The following is a 21,194-nucleotide window of genomic DNA, read 5'->3' on the forward strand; positions in this document are numbered from 1 at the left end:
ATAATGTGGGACTTTCAAATCCAGAGAGATAGACATCTGGCCCACAACATGCCTGATATCACTATGGTGGATAAAAGTGTGATTTATTGATACTGCAATACTAGGTAATGCACGAATGGAAGAAAAACAGCTAGAAAAAAATAACAAAATAGTGTGATTTGCAAATTGAATTTGAGCAAGTATGGAGGAAAAAAATCAATAGTTGTACCAATAGTAATAATAGCCCTTGGAGCAATACCCAAAGATATGTGGGAATTTTCAACTTATTAGACCTGAATATTTTGATTTTGCAAAAAAAAAAAAAAACACCAATACAAAACCCCGCCCTACTTGGAACTGCCTATATCTGTGATGGCGAATCTATGGCACACAGCATGCAGCCCCCTCTCTGATGGCATGCGAGCTGTTGCCCCAGTTGAGCTCCGACGTGCATGTGCACATGCTCCCACTGGCCAGCTGGCCTTCAGGTCTCTACCGTGCATGCGCAGAGTTGGTGGGTGTGGCAGGGGAAGGAGACTGTAAAATCTCCAGTCAGAGGTGGTATTTGCTGGTTCTCCAAACTACTCAAAATTTCCGCTACCGGTTCTCCAGAACTCATCAGAACCTGCTGAATACCACCTCTGGTACTGCAACAATTTTGCAAATTTCCAAACTATTCCTGTATGTTCTTGCTTGGATCTAAATGGCATTCTGGATCAAGGTGGATATTGTCTCTGAGACCGATGATGGCTCTTTCTGTGTTTTTTCCTCCTAAGAACTATGGAGACCCTCCAGTTTAGTTTAGAATTACCACTGGGCATACATGCTGGTAATTCCTCTGTGCCATAATCCAAGTCCATATACCTTATTTTCTCTACAGCACTATTTGTCTTGATCTTTAATTGGTATTTGTGATTGCTTCTAGGAGAAAAAAAATTTGTAGGGAAATCAGGCCACAGATTGGATTCAGGAAACATCTACAAAATAGCTGCTAAGGAACAATGAGACCTTATTTTGTTTGCCTGCTTTCTAAAAGCACATTAAACTGAAGGCTAAAATAGATGTGACATAAATCACACTGGTTTGATGTTTTTGTTGCTTTGTAAATGAAGAGCCAGGTCTTGCTATGAAATATATGCATTTTCTTTTTACTCGCCCAGGTCCCAAATCCTATTTTTCTTTTACAGGATGTCTCCAAACAGAGACCAATGAAAATATGAGAGTTCAGAGAGCAGAGTTTTATTAAGAAAAGGAAAGAGGGAAGAGACAAGTATCTCCTTCTTTCTGCTCCTGGGTTAGTAGCCCAGGTATTAAAAACAAACACAGTAATAATAGGTTGAAAAAGAAGCCTTGACTTTTTTTAGCCAGAAGAGGGAGTGCTCTCTCCTCCTTTTTTCTGAGTTTTTCAAGCACTTCTGCTTCATGGGATATCAGTGCTGCTTTTCATCTGAGAAAAAAAAACAGGGAAAGTCAAAGTCCTGCATGAGTGTGTGTGTGTGTGTGTGTGTTTGGAATTAGTTTCCTAATCTTCTGTAAACAATGATGCCTTTACAATGCTAAACCAAATGTTAAATTCCTCATACATCTATCAGAAAGTTTATTTTACCCACTCAGCCATTATGACAAAACCATACCTAACACAGTGATACACGAGGAAAAATTAGCATTGTTTAACATTCTTTGGAAAATAATGAAGGAGATGTAATCATAGCAGAAAGTGTGTTTTTCTTCTCCCAAATAAAATTGGAATGAGGAAGGTTTGTAGGTGAAAATGTTTCTGACCTGTTTTTGTCTGCCTACGTCCATATATAGCAGGGTGGGCAAACTTTTTGGCTCGGGGCGCATTGACTTTTAAAATTTGACAGACGGGCCGGGTCAGCACAAGATTTTTGGGAATCGCCCCCTTCCCCCTCTTCTCCTCATTCACCTCCCTCGGAAGCCCTCTGAGTCAGGAGTTGCTACCGCCGGCGCGCGACTCGCGGCTCCAGTCCGTTGCCTCAGGAAGGGAAAGGCAAAAGGAAGAGCCTCGGCGGTGCTTTGCAACGGAGCAGCAGCACCGGAGGCTCAGGCTCAGCGGCTCCTGGTTTTGCCTTTTCCTTCCCAAGGCAACGCTGGACTTGAGCCGCGGAGCTGCGCCGGCGGTAGCAACTCCTGACAGCCCCAGCCGGACACCTGAGCGGGCCCAGGCAGAACTGCCTGTTGCTGCTGCCGGAGCACCGCCGGTCGCCTCCTCAAGCAGCCCGCCCGCCTGCCGGGCTTCCCCTCTGCCCGCGGCTTGGGGCCAGGCGCGGCGCCCGCGAGTTAAAAGGAAGCCGAAAGTTGCTGGGAAGTTGCTCGGGTGCTGGGAGCAGGCTTTTAAAGTGCCGCCCGAGCAAAGTTTAAGCAGCCTGCCCGCCCGCTGGGCGGAACCTTCCCGCTCCTCGGCGGGAAGGCGCTCCAGCCTGCAAACTTTGCCTTTGCAAAGTTTAAGCCTGGAAGCCCCGGAAAAAAAAGGGGATCGGCGGGGACTCACCTTCGGAGAGGTCGCACTCGAAGGTGATTTAACTCCCAGCCGAGGCCTTTGCAAAGTTCTTTTCTTTCCTACCCGAGAGCGCTCCGCACTGTTTTGCAGCTTTGGGGGCCACGCGGCACAGGGCAATACGCCACACCCAGCGATTTTTTTCAGGGGCGGGCCGGATTGGACAGACCAACGGGCCGGATGTGGCCCGCGGGCGTAGTTTGCCCACCCCTGATATATAGCGATGCGTCTTTGTCAGAAGCCAGAGGTTTTTGTTGCCCAGAGATGCTTCTAGGGAATGGGGGTGTTCTGTGGGATATCATTCCACTATTTATGGGAACATAATTTTGAATATTGCTCTGAAATTTTGTTTGGCCTGCAGGGGAGACTGTGGAATCTTGTGAGATGGACCATTTTCCTGGTGATCCAAAGAAACACATTCCAGAGCATCAGGTGAGAGGGGGAGAAGAAGGAGGTCCATGATGGTGGCAGGATCCAGGAGTCAGATCTAAGATTTTCCCCCCTTCTTTTTGGCAAACATAACAATCCTAGATTAATTATTGTTTCAAAGCCATCCAGGTGGGAAATTTTAATAAGCCTTTGGTCAGAGTCTTATGACATTTATTTATTTATTCATTTGATTTTTATGCCCCCCTTGTAACTTTTATAAATAACTCAAGGTAGCAAAGAAATCTAATACTCATTTGTCCTCTTATTTTCCCGACAACAACTACCCAGGTAGATGGGTTAAATGAAGAGAGAGTGACTGCCCCAAATCACCCAGCCGCCTTTCGTACCTAAGGCAGGACAAGAATGCACAGTCTCCCAGTTTCTAGACCAGTGCTTTAACCACTACACCAAACAAGCTCTCATATATATGCCACCTGTGTTGCTGACTCTGCTTTTTAAAACTAGGGACACTGAATTGAGACATCCCAATTTCTTGTATTCCACTAGTGACTCATGTGCAGGGGTAGGATTCAATTTTTTTAACAACTGGATATGTGGACATGGCTAGGTGGGCATGGCCATATGACTGGGTGGGCGTGGCTTCTTCTTTTTTTTTGCAAAACCCCCCCCCCATTTTTTTGGCCTCCTGGGCCCCAGGGAAGCCTCCTGGAGGGTGTTTTTGCTCCCAGGAAGCTTCTCTGAGGCTCAGAAAGGCAAAAAATAGAGCACAGCACCCCCCCTGCGCTTCATTTTTTGGCCTCCTGGGCCTCAGGGAAGCCTTCTTGGGTGGGCATTTTTGCTCCCAGAAGGCTTCCCTGGGGCCCAGGAAGGCAAAAAATGGAGTGCAGGGGGCACGCACAGCACTCCCCTGTGCTTTCTTTTTGTGCCTCAGGGAAGCCTTCTGAGGGAGCATTTTTGCTCCCAGGAAGCTTCCCTGGGGCCCAGGAAGGCAAAAAACAGAGTGTGGGGGAAAGCACAGTGCCTCCCCCCCACATGCCCCTTTTTGCCTCCTGAGCCTCAGGGAAGCCTCCTGGGCGAAGCAGTAAGACAGCGAGGGGGATCCAGGTACAGCTGATCATTGGAACAGCTGATCGTTGGGAGGGAAAAAAAGGAAATACCTTAAGGAGTGATTGGGTGGGGGAGAACACAGCGACGTTGGGCATGCCTGCGATGTTGGGCATGCGTGATAAGGACTGACTGGGCAGGGAGGGGAGGGGCGGGCAGGGAGGGGCAGGGCCAGCCAGGGGCACAATTTGCCAGTTCTCTGAACTGCGCAGAATCACAACAACCGGTTCTATAGAACCGGTCCGAACTGGTAGAATCCCACCCCTTGCTCATGTGTTATAAAAAGCAGCAGTTCTGTGATGAAATTAGATGTGTGAAATTTGAATACTAAGACTAAATTCTAGTTGGCCTTGAGAAAGTCACTTATCTCCCTCTTTCCATCTTTAACAATATTGATTTGTTATAGGAATGGAAACAATGTTGATTTGTCTCACTAGATTTTGACTTAATCTCAGTCTTACAAACAGGATGATAAACCAATTATGGGTTTAAGCTACAAACAAAACTACCATTCAATTATCTCTATGGATATGCTCTGTTCGGGTTACCTTGTGGTGATATTTTCTCTTTGATGCCAGGCCACTTTCAATGCACGGTCCCGGACTATCTCTGAGAGTTCCACAATAACCCTTTCAGAAGATCCACCTGAGTCCCCAGTAGCCTCCTGGGATGAAACCTTATCAGAGAAGAAATTAATGGAGAATACAGAGCAAGAGATAGTGAAGGTGAGGCAATCTTGTTGAAATTTCAGCTATTATTATCTGTAAATTATGTATCTGTGAATGCTAGGATTATATTCTATTCTATCTTGAAGATGATGCTGAAATTCATACAACACATAACTGCATTATGGCAGCCAATTCATATTAACTAAGAAATAAGCTGTATTATATTTTTCATTTGTTACATTCCAGTGAGTAATATGCAGGATTCAGTTCTGAAAAAAATCAATTTAAGATCTAGCAAAAGAGGCCATCATTGATTTACTTATTTACTTTAAATATATTTATTTGCTTTAACGTGTGTGTATTTATAACGTTTGTTAAAAATAATTTTTTTTCAAAATGTGAATAGCGATGGAGTCATCTGGATTTCTGGAAGGAGGTTGATAAACAGGGTAAATGCAGTTGACAAAGTCTCCTCCTTTTCCGTGGTCCTTATATGAGGGAGGAAGCCTAATTGTCCCTGCTTCAGATGCACAAACTGAATGGATTTGAACTACTTGAAATAGATGCTCATGAATGGTTTTAAAAGCCAAAACCAACATATTAAATTGTACCTGACACCTGCTGGTGACCAATGTAGAGCCCTTAAGACCTGGTGTTAAGTCTGAATAATGACTGTCACTCTCTAATAGCAAGTTAGAGCAGTTATAGTCTCTGAGTAGTCTTGAAGTCTAGACTGCTTTGCAAAAATCTAGCTGGGACATGACAAGGGCAAGAGTCAGGGTCTCCAGGCCTCCTCCAGGAAAAGCTTCAAGTGATGCCAGTGCTGAGCAAAGGTCCCTTAATTATAATCTCCTGTTATCTATCCACCAATAGCCATGAATCTAAGCGATTCACAAATCACAGACCTATGATTTCATAGGGAGAACAATCTCTTCCAGAATGATCACTGGTTCAGAGAAAGGCATCCTATGGCAGTGGTTCTCAACCTGCGGTCCATGCCACCCTGGGGGACACTGATGTCTTCACAGGAGGTCCCTGAAGAAGAATTGTTATAATTTAAATATTGAGTTAATATTTAAATATTATTGAGTTAATATTTAAATATTGGTGGTCTGTGGTCGTGGTCTGTGGCCTCCAGGATTTGAGAGGTTGCCTTAAAGAGGAGGGGGTGAATTTATTTTTCAAAGCACCAGAGGGCAGGACAAGAAACAATGGATGGAAACTAATCAAGGAGAGAAGCAACCTGGAATAAGAGAGAAACATCCTAAATAAGTGAGAACAATGAACAGCTTGCTTCAGAAGTTGTGGGTGCTTCATCACTGGAGGTTCTTAAGAAGAGATTGGACAGTCAATTGTCTGAAATGATATAGGGTCTCCTGCTTGAGCAGGGGGTTGGACTAGAAGACCTTCGAGGTTCCTTCCAGCTCTATTCTGATTGATTGAAAAGGTATCTAAAGTGAATCCGTGACAAAGAAAAGACTGCCATATCTTTTTGTACAAACTGCAACTCAATTTTCTTGGGCTTCAACTTTAATCTATTTCTTCCCAATTTATACAGCCTTCAGGCACTGGTCAGGGTCCCCATGACATCCTGGTATCACCAGCTTGGCCAGGATAGAGATGCCTATCTGGGTATAATCAGAAAAGTGACAATACCTCATCCCAAACTGATAGAGGTCCCAGCAGTTTACATAAATAGTAAACAGGAAAGAGAGAGAAGTCTTTGATACTCCCTTTTATAGCAGGTAAGGTGTAGACCTCTCTTTCCCACTATTGCCATCTGAAACCATCCATTCATGAAATCATTGGAGCTACTGTAAAATATTGCCTCCATTTATATATGATTTCAAAATAAGGGTTATATGAAATAAGGACATGTTGAGTCTGTGTAATGGATCTTCCATGTTTAGAGTCAACATGCCATTCAAGATTAGGTATGAGGACAAACAACAGGGAAATTAGTTTGTTTCCATGCCTACATGTGAGCTTCTCATAAACATTTAATTAGGTTCTTTTGGAAACATAATGCTGGACCAGAAGAAGAATTAGAGGAATGAAAAACCACTGTATATGAAGAAGATGAGGTTGGGGGAGGCTCATATTCTCAACAGTACAATGTGAGATTCCAGTTCTTCCCGCCCCTTCATAATTTCTTACACTATTTTACACATGATATGCTTATGGCTGGATCAGAGACTCAATGTCTTCTATGTTTAGAAGAAGAAAAGCCCAGAATGTTCCACTCAATATTTTGTATCCCTTCAGACTTCTGGTTTTGGCTGGTTCCGTTGGTTCCGTTCCAAGGCAAATAAAGATGAAGCACCATCTGAAAAAAATCCAGTTGCTTCTTCGGACTCAACTGCTTCAGTTTCTCAGGTAACACAGAGCCCTTTTTTTATTTTTAGAAGAAAGAATTGGGTGGGGGAATTCAGCAACGTGTCCTCTTCAGAAAATGCTTTCTGTGCTTCTAGCAGAACAACACAATCTAGCAGAATCTAGCAGAACAACAGGAGCTACCATGAATGATCTTTTAACTGATAGCAGTTCTGAAAGCATCCAAGGAACCTCCATCTTGAAAATATAATCCTAGATCTATCATTTTAGGAAGACTGAATAGAAAAAGTGGGATCACTATTGCTTGTACAGCATATTTGCGCTTAATAGAAAACCAGTAAGATACTGGAATCATTGGAGTCTTGCATTATATCTGCTGGAGGCTTATGTGGTGGGGAGGGGGGCGACTGAACTACAAGGGAAAGGCTGGAACTGACAGCTTCATCTGACACAAAAAAAAGTTTAAGGATTACCTTGTATGCTCAACAGAATCAAATAGTAAAGCTTTTGTCAGATTGTATCATTTTCAGCTACTGTGAGGATCAAACTTTAGAGCATCCCTAATGAACCCAAGTAAAAAAAAGAACAACTGTAAGTAAAAATGAATGCCATAGTCTGTTTGCCGATAGAAGAACAGCACGCTGAAGTGAAAACTTGGCAGGAACCTCTCTGACATTTCTTGTTTGTGCAGAAAGGTTTTCACATGGAGGAACATTCTTTCCTCCTCCTTGCGCCCTGCAGTTGGTGTGTCTAAATAAAAATCCACAGATGCATTATTCATGTGTTGTCTCTTGTATTGGCTATCTTCTCTTCCACTGCCCTCATCTCAGTCTTTGTCTGTTTGCCTTCCCACCTCAATTTCCAACTTTGTACATACTGTATAGTACCTCCAGTTCCCACTGTGAGTATTTTGTTAATATTTATGATGTTGTTAAGGATTTATTGGATTCTTTTCTTTTCCCCCTATCCTGGCTTCAGATTAATTTTTCTCTAGCATTTCTTTTCATTCATTCTTTTTGTTTCTTCAGAACCTAGAGATAAAGAAATACTTGCTTATTTTTATTGATTGCTTTGCATTTTATTATGTGGGGATAATAACTTCATTAATAATGCAATTACTGATACCAATAGCAGGCAACCCTTGGGAATCTTGAGTAATCTCAGAAAACTGGGTTGAACATGGTTAACACTTGGATGGAAACTACTAGGAAATTTTGGGGCTGTAAGCTAAACTGGGAAGTCAGTAAAGATCCAAAAGAAAACAGTGGCAAATAAGGATGATATGTATTTAAAGTTGTTGATTTATATAACTACCCTTCTCACAAATGTAACTCTGGATGGCTGATCTAGTCGCATATGATTATCCTAACATCCAGTGGATATCAGAGATGTGATGAAAAGAAGTACGTGTACTTGCCATATAAATAGGACCAAAGTTGTCTTTTAAAATAACTAAGAGAAATGAGACATCTTGCCTTTTTTGCTTCATACGTTTAGGATTCAAATCCCATTTAGAAGTCTTTGACATGAACCAGAGTAGCAGAGAATAAGGAAGGAAGAAGAAAGGGGTTCTTTAGAGGAGGAGGAGGAGGAAGAAAGAGAACCAACAGAAAAGGCCCAGGGAACTGTCTATCCCTGAAACTTGTCTTTAGAAATTGATCCTCTCTCAGGTTTTCTCAGACAATACTGTGTTTCTTGGCTCAGAAGTTAACTTTCAATTTCTTGACTAGATTGGTCGTTTCTTCACTTTCTGAAGTAAACTTACAGCCAGATGACAGCTTTCTTTGGGGGAGGGGCATTTAGAAAATAAGAATAAGTAACTCAGCTGATGTGTGCTACAGCAGTTATAGATAAAATGGTGTCATTAAGAATAAGATGGAGGGATGGTCATACTTAGGAGAACCTCGGAGTTTTCAGAAGTACTCCTCCCTCTGTTGAATTTCCCCCCTCAAATGGTCCAGACAAGACTGAATAGGCTTAGTAGCCCCGCACTGAACAGGCTGGGCAGATGTGGCTAGAGTTTTTATTATAGGCACCCTACTATCCAACAAAATGTTGAAAAATGAAGTGAGATGTTTTGTATCAACAAGTGTCAGCCCTGGCGATGTTCATGGTGTATCAGTTCTTCCCATAGTGATCTGGCTTCTCTCTCTTTCAGTTGGTTGGACTGCTCCTGGGAGATTTGTATGAATTAATTGTATTCCTAAAGCATTTTGAATAATAATGGTTAGTAAAGAGGAACTTTCCAATATAATGAATAGACTGAGCTCACAAAATATCAGTGAAAAAAAGACCTTCTGATCAATTTGCTTCATTTTGAATTTCCCTTGGCAAAAACAAAAACGGAAATGCAATGGAAGTGTACTTGAAACTTCTAAATTAAACATTTCTTTGTAATGTCCTATCATACCTATCTTGGTGCTTTGCTTTATTTCTATACTCCTTTGGTACAAGGTCCTTTGTACTACCAAAAGAAGAGCAAACCTGCCTTAACGTTGACCCCTTACATAGCAACTAATGCTAACCATTGGACAGCACATGTTCTTCTAGGTCTAGGACTTCTGGGACTCTTGTCAAATAGTTGCTTTCATATTTCAGGATGTATTTATTTATTTAAGAGATCCTTCTTATAATGGGCAACTCTGGGTAGTGAACATCAGTAATTAAAAACACAGACAAGAAACCAATACAAAAAAGAAAACAAAAAGAAAATAGCAGGCACCCAACCCATAACAAGAACTATTCGTGTCTTTGGTTTCTGGGCTCCAATCTTACTATCCCAGTGACTGTGAGAAATGCCAGTTCTTCACTGATTTAAGAAAAATGGTGGCCTGCCCAGATTTCAAGGGAAAACATGTTCCACAAACTTCTCAGTAAGGGTGAAAGTAACAGCCAGCATTTTTTTTCATCCCTATTGTATATATTCCTTCTCTAGGAGAAAATCACTCAGCCCTTTTTGGTTTCACCCATGAATGAGGCAAAATCTACCGCACGTCATTGCCCTCCTCCCCTTTCTTCCATAGAAGGCAGTTCTTTTCCCAAGAGATATCCAGGTAAATATAACCCTGCATGTTTCGGAATGAATTGCTCGATATTTTGTTAGTTTATTTATAACTAAAGATTTCCTGTTGCCTCAAACTGCGAGATGGATAGGAAATAAAATTATTAATAATAATACTTCTATGCATAGACTTTTTTGGCATTTCATCTCCTTTTTTTGTGCATCATGAAACACTACATTTTTGGTATACTGCTCAACCTTTAATATCAGGTTCTTAGAGACAGAGAAAACTAAAGAGTTTTTGTCATCAAGGGGATGCAGTAGAGAAGTACTCCTCCCACAGGTAGTCCTTACTGAAAGACCTCTCAAACTTACCACAGTGCTGAGGGAGTGGGGAAGTATGATGGATCTTCATAATTGTGACTGTGTCCTAATGGTCATGTGATTCTGATTAGGGTTTTGGGCAACTGGCAGTCCCAATTTCAATATCACAGCATCCTGCAGTCACATCAACATCATTTGTGACCTTCACTACTGGCTTCAGACAAGCAAAGTCATTGGCAAGAGGTCACAAATAGTGATCACATGACCACAGATACTATAACCATGTGAGATTTGCCTAGCAATACAGCTGGGACTGCCACAATCACTGTTGTAAGTCTGCGTGGTCACCTGACATTGCACCATATCACCCCGAGGACAACCTGTACTACTTTAAATCTGAGCCATCATGATCTACTTTTGAAAAACATATATCTGTTATTTCTCCAGAAGCTCAAAATTCACAAGGCCATAGCAGCATGGAAGCAAATATCGTTTCAGATGCTGGTGATCAGGTGAGATGAGGAAAACAGTGTGGGATACAAAATGAAACCTTTGGTTTGGAAATAAAAATATCATTGAGGAGGTCAGAAATCTAGTCAAACAGACTTTCTGGCAATCCACGTTGGAAGAGGAACAAGCCAAATGTTGTGGGAACTTCACTTTTGGTGGTAGAGTACGTTCCAGTGGTAGGTTACCATGAACCTTCTCAATGTTTACAGTTTCTGTAATAATCTTGAGTTGGGCTTATTGAATATGAAGTTCAGAAATATATGAAACCATAGGAACTTACTTCTTGCTTTTCTTGATTACTCTTGACAATTCATAATTTACCTCCTGATATTTCAGACTAGTTCCTTTGGACATCAGTACAACCCTGATAATGTGCCTCTACCCACCACAGAAGGAACAGTTCCTATGTTCAATCCTGCTCAGGTATGTGAGGTTACACATATAAAGTGTCGGGGAGGGGGTTTAAGAAAGAGGAGTTTCAGGCCAAAAAGCTATATTGTAATATGCTATAAACAGCAACCTATAAACAGCAAAGTTATCAATAGAACAATGTGAATCTTTCTAATACTCCTTTAGAATCCTAATAATCCATCAATAATGGAAAGAGAGGCTCATCTAATCTACATAGCACAAAATTGGGAAAGATCAATCCAATTGAATATTTTGCTGCAGACTAGTCAGGAGGGAGTCAATAGTTTTCCTTTGATGCCAGTCTCTTGTCCTAGAAGTATATACTTTCTGTATGTATGGAGAAATACCATAGGAAGAGAAATGTATGGGAAAACCAATTGTTCCAATTGTTTCAATAATCATTACAGCTTCGCCATCAAATATAATTCTGTTCATTGGCAAATAAAAAATAAAAAAAAAATAGACAGAGTGCTGAAACACAGTGTAACATTGATATTTCTCATAACCATCATTTTGGAGCTGCAACAGTGCAAAAATATTGACATCTTAAATATTCTTATTGCGCAGTCAACAATAGATGATCTGAAGGCTATGAAAAATTGCCATTGTTACAAGACAAATCTTTCTTATCAGGTCATTACACCAGCAGCCTCTGGCATTGGGCATCTGCAACAGAATTTTCAGCAATACTACCCACATCATCTGCAATACAAATAATCCAGGATACTTCTGTGACTGTCCCTCTGATCAGAAGCCACTTCCTTATCCAAAGATGACAGTTCTGTGATCTCTTTGCTATCCTTCTTGTTTACTGGCATTTGGATAACAGCACAAATATGAACTAATCGATAAGCCCCCTTTATTTTTATTTGTTTGGCATTTGTAAAAGACAGTTTTACAGCAGATGGTATAGAGACAGACATAAAATAAAAAGGGAATACCACCCCCCCTTATTTTCTGTCTTCCATTCTAAGAAGGGAGCTATTAATAGACTACATTGCCACTTAATACAGATATTCGTAATCTGTTGAACAACTGGCTTGAAATTGTAGTCCAAACATATCTGGAGGGAAAGAACAACAAATGTCTTTTTAAAATAAATGTACATAGGATCTCTCTTGTATATTTGTTTGAGAATAAATCTCAGTTGAGATCTGTGTAATTTTGGGGCAAATTAAATTATGCTGCTTTTTACTGAAGAAGAACATATACTTAAACATAGTTACTTGGGAATAAAACTCATTTTTTAAAATTTGTATGTTATTTGTTAAGAAGTTGTATAACATACTCAGGGTTTGATTCCAGCCTGGTATTGTATGGAGGCTCCCCTGTTTTGCTTTCTAGAGCAGGGTCTTCAAACTTATACAGGCGCTCAAAGTCATTTTATGCAGTTCACAATCTTGAAATATTTTACATATCATCCCAGTAATAAAACCAAAAATTGTAGTGCAATGATGTTCTTGTTAATAAAAAAAATGCTGGCAGTTAAATGACCAAAATGAAATGGCTTTCTTTTGCAATGCATGTTTTCTGAATAAAGTTATGTTTGTTAGCATACTGTTGTACTCTTCATTTCTTCAGTTTTGAGTCCCTGAAGATTTTTGTATCGATATAGGGAAAAAAAAAATCCACTGTTGCAGCCCTCAATTTGTGACCTTGTGAATTAGACCGTAAGTGGCACTTTTGATGATTTGAATTTGAGAACCTTGTTCCAGAGTGTATCTCCTCCTCTGACCCCTTTGGAAATTATCTGAGGGAAATCACATAGCTGGGAAGCAGAGATAGGCTGCATTGTCTTGAGAAAGCTATGGTCAGCAATAATCCTACCTGGAATGCTTTTTCTGGTAGACCTTTTGTTAAGTGCTTGTAAGTTAATTTGTAAAATCATAATCACATTTTTTCTTCTCACTTTGATTTAGGGACTATGCTGCACTGCTGAACACTATACAGCATTGACATTTGCTTGATACAAATCAGTTTGTGGTAGATTTAATACTGTCAATTCTTTGTCAATTGTCGTTCAAAAACATGAGTGAATGAACAATTGTCTTGTGAGTTTCAGTTGCCGTCAAAACCACAATACTCCCAGCAATAATATAGGAAGTGTTGTGTAAAACCAGTAAAAATGCTGTCTCTTCTACCAACTATTTGACATTACTCCAGGTTCCCTAACTTAAAGCTACCATTGAGTTTCCAATTTAGACCTTAAAGTACATGATATGAAATCCTATGTGGCAAACTGGACAAAATTGAATGGCTTCTGTGCAAAATATTATTAGGGATAGAGAAGTTCTGTTATAGTTCCTTGTAGCCAAACCTGGCACCCTCTCATCTGGGAAATGAGGTTTTTTTCCCAGCAAATTTTCTCATATATTTCAATGTCTTCTACCAATGTGTTGCTATCTCCTGCTCCTTACTTTGAAGAGCTGTGTCAATTTGTGGTGCTTTGAGTGGATGTTCTGGAGTATGAAATTCATAAATACACCCAAGGATATTTCTATATAGAAAATAATAGTCTAGTGTACAGAATTCACCACTGAGACTGCTGGGATCTGCTCATGTTCTGAAGGTTTTGGGAAGCCCTGGGAATGCTGTTCATGTGTCAACAAATTTACCTCCAGAGGATGCATTTATATATATTTACAGTGCTTCTAAGCTTTCCCTTCCCAACCCCAAAAGATTCTGAGGAGTGTATTGCATCAACCCAAAACATAGCAAATAGCAAATCCAAATTAATGTAAAAAAGTAAAAAAAATCTTACAAAAGCAAAGCAAAAATAAAACCCAAGGTAAGTGCCCATGATAAGTGAACTGGGATCAAAACCATGTTGGAATAACCTGTTTACCAAATTGCAGCAAGAAGAGGTTGCACATAGTTCTCAAAAAACCCCAAAAAAACCATAAAGTGGGGGGCTATTATGGAAATGATAGGCCACCTCAGTCATGCACCATGAACCTCAGTAAGGGGTGTGAATTTTCACTAGACTCTTTCCTAATGATCTGCCCAGAGCAGATTTAATTCTGGCAAGGAATTGCCTGATTTATCTCACTGCTGTGCAATTCAGAGTTTTTTTAAAAAAATGTTCTCAGACTTAACAAACCAGTGCAGCAAATTTGGGTGCAATTTTACATTGCACTAGCTGAAACTTCTGAGTGAGCTCCAAAGACCCCTTGCAGAGTGGGTTTCAGGAGTTCATCAAATGGTGATCCAGGCAAGAGTCACTAAGATCAAGCTTCCTAACTTCCACTGGCTATTTAAGCAGATCACAAGTCAGGAAGAACCCCAAGTCATGAGCCACCTGATTTCTTCTGGAATCACTGTAAAATTATTTCCAATGTTTCCATCTAAGCATGCTTTCTTTTTAGGCCCGGTTAAAGATGGAATCGCTATTATACAGGAAAAAAAAGAATCTAGTTTATTTGTCTGCTTGATATTAATTTGACTAATAAAATCACATTTTCAAGACTTCTGAGTATTATTTATGATTACTGGGAGACAAGGAGCATACTAAATAGAGGCAAACTGGCTTTCGTGTACATTGCTTTCATTATGTATGCTGATCAGAACATGTCCCTTGAGTTGCTGAAGCAGCACAAAAATGTATAAAATTTGCATATATGTCTTCCTCCATGGGTAAACTTGAGGCATCAAATGCGGGAGAGGAGAGGAGGCATAAAACAGCATCAAGGTGTGGACAACCCAAATTGTTTAATACAGTTTTTCCCAATTTGTAATCTGGGGACATATGGTGGTCCTTAACAGCATGGTGAGGAGGTACCTGATGCTAAATTAAACCATTTTTAATTGCCCAAGTTCCAAATTATTAAATCCTACACTTGCTTAAAACCACAGATTTATGCCACAATTGCCCCAAAGTTTAGAAAAATCCCATAAATCTTGTCTGTACTGAAATATGAAAATTGGGGAAATCTGGTACTTTAATTTCTACAAACATACTTTTAAATTGGCAGAGACAGGTAGTCCTTGACTTACAACAGTTTGCTTAGTGACCATTCAAAGTTACAATAGCACTGAAAAAAGTGACTTATCGCCATTTTTCACACTTATGACCATTGCAGCACCCCATGGTATTTTGATTTACATTCAGATGCTTGACAATTGACTCACATTTCTGATGGTGGCAGTGTCACAGGCCCATGGCAAGCAATGTCAATGGGAAAACTAGATTCACTTAACAACCATGTTACTAATTTAACAACTGCAGGGATTCACAAATGTGGCAAGAAAAGTTGTAAAATGGGGCAAAACTCACTCAACCAATTTCTCACTTAGGAACATAAATTTTGGGCTCAGTTGTGATCGTAACTTGAGGGCTACCTGTAGTTGTATAGGCACAGATGCCAGAATGCTCATAGGCATTGGGCTGTTGACCTCTACCTCATATACAGATTGGAAAACTGTGATTGGAAACCATTGCAGGTAGTCCTCAATTTATGACAGCAATCGGGACAGGAATTTTCATTGCTAAGCATCATGAAGCATGATGTTATATGACTGCATCACTTAGCGATGGCAATTCTGGCAGTCCTGATTGCTGGTGTGAATCACTGCGGGTTGTTAAGTGTCACATGGTTGTCATTTGGGATCTACTGGTTTCCCTATAGACTTTTGAGAAGCTGGCAACAAAGGTTGCAAATGACTAGCATGTGACTATGAGACACTATGACCTCACAATCACAAGCTAGGCTCTGAGTGCTTGGATCATGATCAGGTGACCATAGGGAAGCTACAATGGCCCAAACTCCAAGGATTGGTTACAAGTCCTGCTTGTTCAGTGCTGCTGCAAGTATGAATAATTCCAGGGACTGGCATCAATATTCTGCACACAAAAATCTCTAACATTAGTTCAGAAAAAGCAAGTGTTGTCTCTCTCTTGTCACCAAGGGAATATGTCAGTGATGCCTACTGCTGCAGGCTACCCTTGGGCTTTTGCAAACTTTTCATTTACATTAACTTGCCACATGTCAAGATATATTACAATGTGATATGGATAACCATAAGCCTATGGAGAAGAGGCCCCAGTAGGTTGTGGGCATTGCTTATGGCTGGCTACTCGGCATTCCAAAACCTTTGTTGGATATTCTTTTCTTTTTACTTTAATTGAAGAAACAAAACATTAAAATGTGAAAGTATAATTAAAATAAATAAATAAACTTGAGATGAAAACAAAAGCTCTAAAAAGACTCTTAAAAATTTAGGAGCTTTTGATATGTGATTGAATGCAGCATATCTAATCTTAAGGAAAATGCAAACATGTTAGATATTTGATTCAGAACAATACTGGTACAAACTTTATGTATTAGAAAAAACATTGTTTCTATAGCTAATAAAAAGCAATGAGAATTGAATAGTCCCATATTTAATCTTAGGGTTTTTCAGAATTCTTTGATATTGTTTTAACTTTTTGGCCAGATCTATTTTGCTAACTTCTTCTAGGCTGCACAATCATGAAACAAATATTTTAATGTTTAATCAGTGTATATGCATTAGGAAATATAGAAAATAGATAGTGGGACTCAGTGTGAATGATTGTTGGATGATATTTTGTCTTCCTTCCTTCCTTCCTTCCTTCCTTCCTTCCTTCCTTCCTTCCTTCCTTCCTTCCTTCCTTCCTTCCTTCCTTCCTTCCTTCCTTCCTTCCTTCCTTCCTCCCTCCCTCCCTCCTTCCCTCTCCCTCCCTCCCCCTCCCTCCCTTATAAACAAATTTGGGATTGGATTCCTATACTGCTGAGAATCTGTAGCAACCTTTCCAAACCTAGCACTCTACAAATACATTGGGATTAGAGAATCCAAAATTCCTATCCAGCATCTGGGAGTCTGAAAGATATCACTATGGGAAAAATATTTTACTTTATAGGCAGGATATTGTGCACCATATTAAAACTATAAAAATATGAAAACGTAGAACATAGAATAACAGAGTTGGAAGGGACCTTGGAGGTCACAAGCAGGAGAGTCTATAGGTCCTTGCTTTAAGAGTGGACTAACTCCCAGGTCCTCAGCCAGCAAACTGGCTGAGGACTCTGGGAGAACCAACTAAACCAGAGTCTATACAATTTCAGACAAGTGGCTGTCCAATCTGTTCTTGAAAGCTTCTAGTGATGGGACATCCACAACTTCTGAAGGCAAGGCTGTTGGTTGTTCTCACTGTTAGATAATTTCTTCTTAGGTCTAGGTTGCTTCTCCTCTTGATTAGTTTCTATCAGTTGGTTCTTGCCTTGCCTTCTGGTGCTTTGGAAAATCATTTGCCCCTCTCATCTTTGTGACAGCCCCTCAAATACTGGAACACTGATATCATATGTGCCCTAGTCCTTCTTTACTAGACATAGTAAAGGGTACTAGACATACCCAATTCCTGCAACTGTTCTTCATATGTCTTAGTCTCCAGCCCCCTAATAATCTTTCCTGCTCTTTTTGGCACTCTTTCCAGAGTCAGAACTGCTTTTTAAATCCCTTCGACAAGCAACTATGCATAATTAATCTGTTCCTGCTTATCATAAATGTAGCAAAGAGTTATTCATGGTGGTGGAACTCTTGCCCTGATTGTCAGAAATCTTTAGCATTTGGGCAGGCAAATTCATATAACTTCACACACTTCTAAAAAAAGTGTGTGTGTGGGGGGGAATAGAAATATAATATTTTGAGAATGGAAGCAGAGAAGCGCAGGAAATAAATTCTTTTCCATAAACCACATAAGACAGATGTTCTAATTTCAGACTCTGGTAAAATCTCAGCATCTACCATTTGGGGCAAGTTGCTTTGAGGCTCACTTTTTAAAATATAACCAAGGTTGAAATGGAAAGCAAAAAAAGATTTATTGAATGAGTGAGGGCATAAAGAACAACTACCGTTCACAGGTTTTATTTCACTGACAATAGTATATTTTAATGTAGAAGCAGGCAATTTCTTTGATCATTACAAAACAATTAGACACCTGAAAGCTGCTTGTGGGGAAGAGGTGAAAGGAAGAATGATGATATGATGGTGCTAGACAAATGGTTAAGATGGATTGGAAGGATTGTTTTTGTGGTGGTTGTTTTATGTATTATATTTGCAAAGCCATTCTTGTATTTTTTTCCTTTTGAGTGGAAAAAACAAGAAGCACCATTTATACATAAATAATAAGAAGCATTCATATGTGCAGAAAGACATCAAGTTTAACTTTGAGCCATTGTGGAAATCGTGTCAGCTTCTGTTTACCTAGAGATTCATCGAACTGGATAAATTTAACCAGAAGTGCATAAACTTTTACATGATTGTGGGCTGAATGTGACTTGCTCATCTCTGCTTTAACAGATATTGTAAGGAAATAGAAGTACAATGAGGTTCAGTGTGCTATATATTGACAACAAAGAGCAACTGCTTGGAATCCCCAACTTACATTAAGAACCAAGATCACGAACATCTTAAAATCCTTGAATCCTATCCTTAGATTAATTCTGATTGAAAACTGTAAACAGATGTAAGCCTTGATGTTTGTGGCAGCCATGGTACATTATACTTGAAGCTAAAGGTCAATCAAGCACTAAAGCAAGGCAGGTTGAAAGCCATTTCTCTAGGTACTGAAGATCAGAGTGTAGAGTTTGCCAAGATTCTTCAATAGCAACTTCTTAGCAGCCCCACCAGATTGCAGTACTGTAAGATTCTTATGTCAGTGATTCTCATTAAAAAATGATGAGGGGAGAAGAACCCTGTGGCCTTGCCGATATTACTGCCCTACAATGTTCAACTGGCATAATCAACATAGGCAAAAATGAGAGATGTAGGGAGTTGTTGAAATTCAGCAATGTCTGGAGGGATACATGTTTCTCACTCTTGCTTTAAGATTTAAGGCTAGCAAAAAAGCCACATGCTTATTTACATAGATAAATACACAGTAGACTCTCATTGTTTGATGTAGTGTCTGTATTTGCCCCGAGTCTGTTCTCAATAGAGGTGGTCATGAAAAAATGGAAGGGCCTCTGTATATTAATCATTGCATTCAGAGGAAAATTTCAGATTATATCACTTGCATAACAAATTACATTTTACTGTTTTCTATCTTCTTGTATTCAAACGGTAACCTTGTTGTTTTAAGAATTGATAATCAGAGTCTAAATAAAATATATATCTATGGTTAATAATGCAGAGTAAGGCACTATTCACATCTCTTCTTCTGATACAGATTCAGTAGTTGAGATTTCAGAAAGAAGCCCCTCAGGAAAACGTTTAAAATTTTGTTGGAAACAGGATAGTTTGATTTGATTATAGGCAGGAATGTTATCTAGCTAATTCTACCCTGTGAATATAATGGGCTTTATTTTTCCCCCTAGGAGCTAGAAAACCATGTCTTTGCTCATTTTGCATGAATTGTTCTAGAATTAAGGTCTCAGGAAGGGCTCCTTGCTTTGGAGGCTGTATATTCAAAGAAAGCAGAGTGGGGAAAAGTAGAGCTTATATGAAAAGGAGCTTATAAGCAGTCCCCTGTATCACCAGTAGGGGGCGCAGAGCAGATGTACGAAAGCAGCATGTTGGGGCCTGTAAAAAAGAGCAGCTTTTTCTTATATGGCTGAATAACTGCCCCATTTTTCATTCACAATCTGAAGAGGGATCCAGTGCCTGGACACCAATCTACCTGCTTTTTCCTCCCTTGCTGCTCCTGGGGATGTTTTGGTCTGTACAGTAAGAGGTAGGTAGCTACACAACACTGTTTTGCTTGTTGCTCCAGTGAAAAGTGTGTTCCAATTGCACAGGCAACATGCCTTCTCTTGTGCGACACTTTCCAAGTTTCTGTATTCAGAAGCTGTAGAGAACACCTATATACCAGCAACATCCAGCACAGTTTGGTTATGAAGGACACTGGCATTCAATGGCAGAAGGGCAGGTTGGAGATGAGGTAAGCTGGAACAAGCCCAATCTGTCTTCTAGTCATGACTCATTATCACTGGATCTGGTTGTTCTCATAATTTAGGTAATGCCTCCTGATTTTGCAGGAGTAGATAAACACAATGAATGCATTTACATTGTGGGTTCAAAGACTCTAAGCCAACCAGGAACAAAGACTCCCATCTGATCTGTAGTCCTCCCCCATATTTTGAATGTTCTGTTGTTCTTATGTCAGTTCCAAATCACACAGTACAGACATCAGTAGAAAATTGTAAAATCAGATTGAATTCCAGCTTTCCTACAAATGTCAAGCAGCAGAGTAGGAATCTGTTCTCTCTATCTGGTTAAAGATTTGTAAGTGCATCTCCGAGATCTCAGCCAAAGATCATGACCAAAGTGACAAATCTGTGTGCTTGGCTTGTCCCATTTGAGACCCACTGTGACTATATCTCTGGATATATAATGCAACTCACCTCATAGTCCCCATAGGTGTTGTTATGAGGACTATAAGAGAAGGAAAGTGCTGTCATTGGATTTGTTCACCACCTTGAGTTATTTGTAAAAATAATAAAGGCAGGATATAAATAAATAAATATGTAAATTCACAATAATTAACCAACAATAAAAACCCTTCAGCATACAAATCTACTTATCAGGTTGAGGACACACATATAGACATGCACTTTTTACACAAAGCTACTTTATAGACAATCAGATGTCTGAAAGATTTCTAGGTTAGTATTTTTTCTACCTTATTAGTTTTCTTTGCGAAGTATTTTTTTATTTTGTGTCATAAAGAGTCTTTTGTCATGTAAGAATTTGAAACAATACAGTCCATTATAAACAGCTTTAGCATTTCATTGAGAAACTGATTTAAATCCATCCAGTGAGGTTGTTTAATAACTGTTGCCGCTACTTAGGAACTGTGCTAAACTGAACTCTCTGCTGTTTTTCCTTACCTCATAATTTTCGTTTTAAGTACAAGAAGTATGAGACAAAGCCACTTCCTCCAGTGATAATAATTACCATGGTCCTTGCTGGTAAATACTATTTTGTTGGTATTATTGAT

The 21,194-nt window shown here is 39.8% G+C and overlaps 1 protein-coding gene across 3 annotated transcripts in view; it reads left to right on the forward strand.

Annotated features, from left to right (window-relative positions):
• SEC16B (SEC16 homolog B, endoplasmic reticulum export factor) overlaps positions 1-12,794 on the forward strand; it is a 55,320-nt gene extending 42,526 nt beyond the window's left edge. Inside the window, exons 20-26 of one of the 3 annotated variants that reach the window (XM_026669197.2) lie at positions 2,859-2,929; positions 4,570-4,716; positions 6,925-7,035; positions 9,929-10,046; positions 10,766-10,830; positions 11,165-11,251; positions 11,873-12,794. In XM_026669197.2, coding sequence (XP_026524982.2) covers positions 2,859-2,929; positions 4,570-4,716; positions 6,925-7,035; positions 9,929-10,046; positions 10,766-10,830; positions 11,165-11,251; positions 11,873-11,956 — 683 coding nt within the window. In that variant the 3' untranslated portion in view covers positions 11,957-12,794. Of the gene's footprint in view, positions 1-2,858; positions 2,930-4,569; positions 4,717-6,876; positions 7,036-9,928; positions 10,047-10,765; positions 10,831-11,164; positions 11,252-11,872 lie in introns of all 3 variants that reach the window. The other 2 variants (XM_087960901.1, XM_087960902.1) reach the window with 2 other exon arrangements.
• The last annotated feature ends 8,400 nt before the right edge of the window (positions 12,795-21,194 follow it).

The sequence above is a fragment of the Notechis scutatus genome, chromosome 3 (assembly GCF_049901735.1).
Source record: "Notechis scutatus isolate UNSWTSFEM ecotype Mainland chromosome 3, rNotScu1.2, whole genome shotgun sequence".
Taxonomy (NCBI): Eukaryota; Metazoa; Chordata; class Lepidosauria; order Squamata; family Elapidae; genus Notechis; species Notechis scutatus.